Consider the following 3,002-nt stretch of genomic DNA (forward strand, 5'->3'; position numbering starts at 1 on the left):
GATTCCATCAGGGCCAATGGATTTGGAGGATTTTGCTTTGTGGATGACACCCTGAACCTCCTCATCGGTGAAAGTAAGTGGCGCGCTGTCGTTTGGCATTTTGCGCAGCCGTCGGTTAACACATCGTTTAGCTTTGTCTGCCGGAGGGTGCAGTGTGAACTGCCGGCTAAAATAGCTCGCGCACTTCTTCGGGTCCGAAGAGGCGTGACCATTGAATTGAACTTCAACTCGGTCGTCGTGCCTTTTCGGGTTAGACAAAGCTTTGACAGTAGCCCAAAGCTTACTCACACCGGTGGAGAGGTTGCAGGACTTCAGGTGCTCTATCTACATTGATAGAATAGTGCCTCTAGCGAAAAAAGTGGTCGACCAAAATAGTACATATTTGCTTATTTATATATTGGTATAAATTTAAAAAATAAGTTGAAGTTTAATTAGAAATACGAAAAGACTTTTTCGACTACCCAACGTCTACCACCTATAAAAGATAAAGAGAAATTCGGTATGTCCGAAACGGCTACCTTAGGATGGTCGAAGGAGTGTTCCTGTAAGGTTTAGTGGCGGTCGCATTTTTTTGAATTAAGAATTTTAAATACACGTTCGGTAGTATTTACTTCCCCTTGCCCCGCGCAAACTATATTTCTAACTCGACACTTTTGTTTTCAACAATTAGAACGAAGCAGTTGAATGATTGTAGGCAAGGACGAGCATGGGGAAGAAATTCCACATAATTAGTTTAGTGATTTTGTTTATTAATCGTTTTTATTCAAAAACCAAAAAAAAAAAATCGTAAATATTATTATATTACGTAAATAAGTTCTAAACTGTTAGTATTTCACAATAGAAAACTAACAGTTAAAAACGTTAAAAAAAGAACGACAACTTTTCCGACAGACATATTGACGCTGAATTGGGCGCATCGCCACGAAGCTGACAAAAGTTCTATGAATCAACATTTTTGCAGTGCTTTATTATTGAAAACTGTATATTGGCCACACGTTTTTTTTTTTTTTAAATGTCTCCAGTGATGCCTGCCAGATATGATTCCGATCGGGAATCTGTGGAGAATTCTTTCAGGCAAAATGACAGCCTTAAGCAACTAAAACAACAATTTTGGACAGAAGGAACAAAATTCATATATCCGTGCTAAAAAAAACAAAAAACGGTGGAGTGTCAATGCCTCATCGTGTCCAAATGGTGAAAGTATATAAGGGTTTGTAAAGGATTGTATTCAAAAATAAAACCCCATTTGATTTATAAAGAAAAATATTTGCATCTGTATTGAAATAATTTTTTGCACATATAAATGTTTTAATTAATAATGTTGTTTAATATTTAGTTAAATGTTGTGTTAATTATAATCCAAAAGAAATTTTTTTAATTATTTGACACAGTACATTAAACAAAACAATTACGAACTAACAAATATTGCTTAGTTATTACCAAAATATTTCTTAACATAAGCCTATTAAAAGAAAATTGACTATCTGTTTTTATACTCTTGCAGCATTCTAAAACTAAACGAGATAAATATAGGGTTATATATATCAATGATCATGATGAAGGCACATGTTAAAATCCTGGACACTGTCTGTATGTCCGTAGGCCCCGTAAGCTGTAACTTGAGTAAAAAATAGAGATACCTTAATGAAACTTAGTATAATCCGACTACTTCCACGCTCCCAAAACGACCTTAACCGGAAACTTATAAAGTGCCAAAATTAACACTAAATTAAGATAGTTATAGATCTCCATGTATGTACATCTAATTTACACATATCTGGAGACCCTAAACTAAATTCGGTATATGCCATTCCTCGGATACTCCAAGCGGCACAACGATTACAGTAGCTGACATGGTGCGTCAAAAAGAGGCCAAACTTACGCAAAATGATGCGATGTGACGTCAGCGTTTAGATGAGCTGGAACAGACACTCAAGAAAACGAACACAATCATGGAAAAAGAATACTCCTCAGCACTTGAGGATGTTCGTCAGCGCTTTGCTACAGCTTCGCCCGTACACCAATTACCACCATGTCACGATCTCAAGGCACAAGTCATCGCTTGCTATCGCGCAAATCCTGGTCAAACCTTAAAGTGTTCCGAAGAAGTTGCAGCTTTCACAGAATACATTAACTTAAATCGTATCAAGAAACTTGACGCTGAGGATGCAAAACCAATTGCTGAAGCAACTTAAATGTGCGCCGTTTGGTGGTTAAACGAAAAATGTGCTGTAACGATATCACTGTGCTTCCCGGTTTTTTGAAATTAAATTTTCAGTAAAATAAGTTTAAAGGTATAAAGTAAATGAGTGTTAAACTTCTGCTGAACATAATGTATCGCTTATGAAGTCCGAAAGTAAATTAAATTATAATTTCTAGGCTGATATTGTTGGTGGTGTTTACGCTGGTTCCAAGATAGAYGAAATTATCTACATCTTCAAAGCGATGACTGTCAACAGTGACGTGAGTGCCAAGTCGCGAGTGCGACGACTGTTTRTTTGATGACAGGAGATATTTCGTCTTGCCCTCGTTCACTGCCAGACCCATTTGTGTTGCTTCCTTGTCCAGTCTGGAGAAAACAGAACTAACGGCGCGGGTGTTGAGACCGATGATATCAATATTATCGGCATACGCCAGCAGCTGTACACTCTTATAGAAGATGGTATCTTCTCTATTTAGTTCTGCTGCGGTCCAAGAAACCAAGCTAAACAGCCGCTCAGATCTTCTGAGTTGTGCCGATTTCAACGTCATACGTAAAGATCGCGAGCGAGATAATGGTGGTGGCCTAGCCTTCATATTGCACAACACCGTGCAGTATCGTCTAATCGATGAAGACAATGACCGCAGGGATACTACCCTAGAATGTCAGGGCATAGATATCCGGTCAGGCGATGTCGAGCTCGAAATATTTAATATATACATCCCCCAGTTACATGTTGCCCTACAGGATATTACCCGAATATAGGTGCGCTTCTTCGTGGTGAAAACCGTTTGGTGCTAGG

At 38.4% G+C, this 3,002-nt stretch overlaps 1 protein-coding gene across 1 annotated transcript in view; it reads left to right on the plus strand.

Annotated features, from left to right (window-relative positions):
• LOC108973177 (MICOS complex subunit MIC19-like) overlaps positions 1–2,371 on the plus strand; it is a 24,193-nt gene extending 21,822 nt beyond the window's left edge. Inside the window, 1 exon segment of the mRNA XM_018940245.1 lies at positions 1,829–2,371. Within this exon segment, the coding sequence (XP_018795790.1) occupies positions 1,829–2,195 (367 nt within the window). The 3' untranslated portion in view covers positions 2,196–2,371.
• The last annotated feature ends 631 nt before the right edge of the window (positions 2,372–3,002 follow it).

The sequence above is a fragment of the Bactrocera latifrons genome, unplaced genomic scaffold (genome assembly GCF_001853355.1).
Source record: "Bactrocera latifrons isolate USDA-ARS-PBARC rearing strain unplaced genomic scaffold, ASM185335v1 scaffold_465, whole genome shotgun sequence".
Classification (NCBI taxonomy): Eukaryota; Metazoa; Arthropoda; class Insecta; order Diptera; family Tephritidae; genus Bactrocera; species Bactrocera latifrons.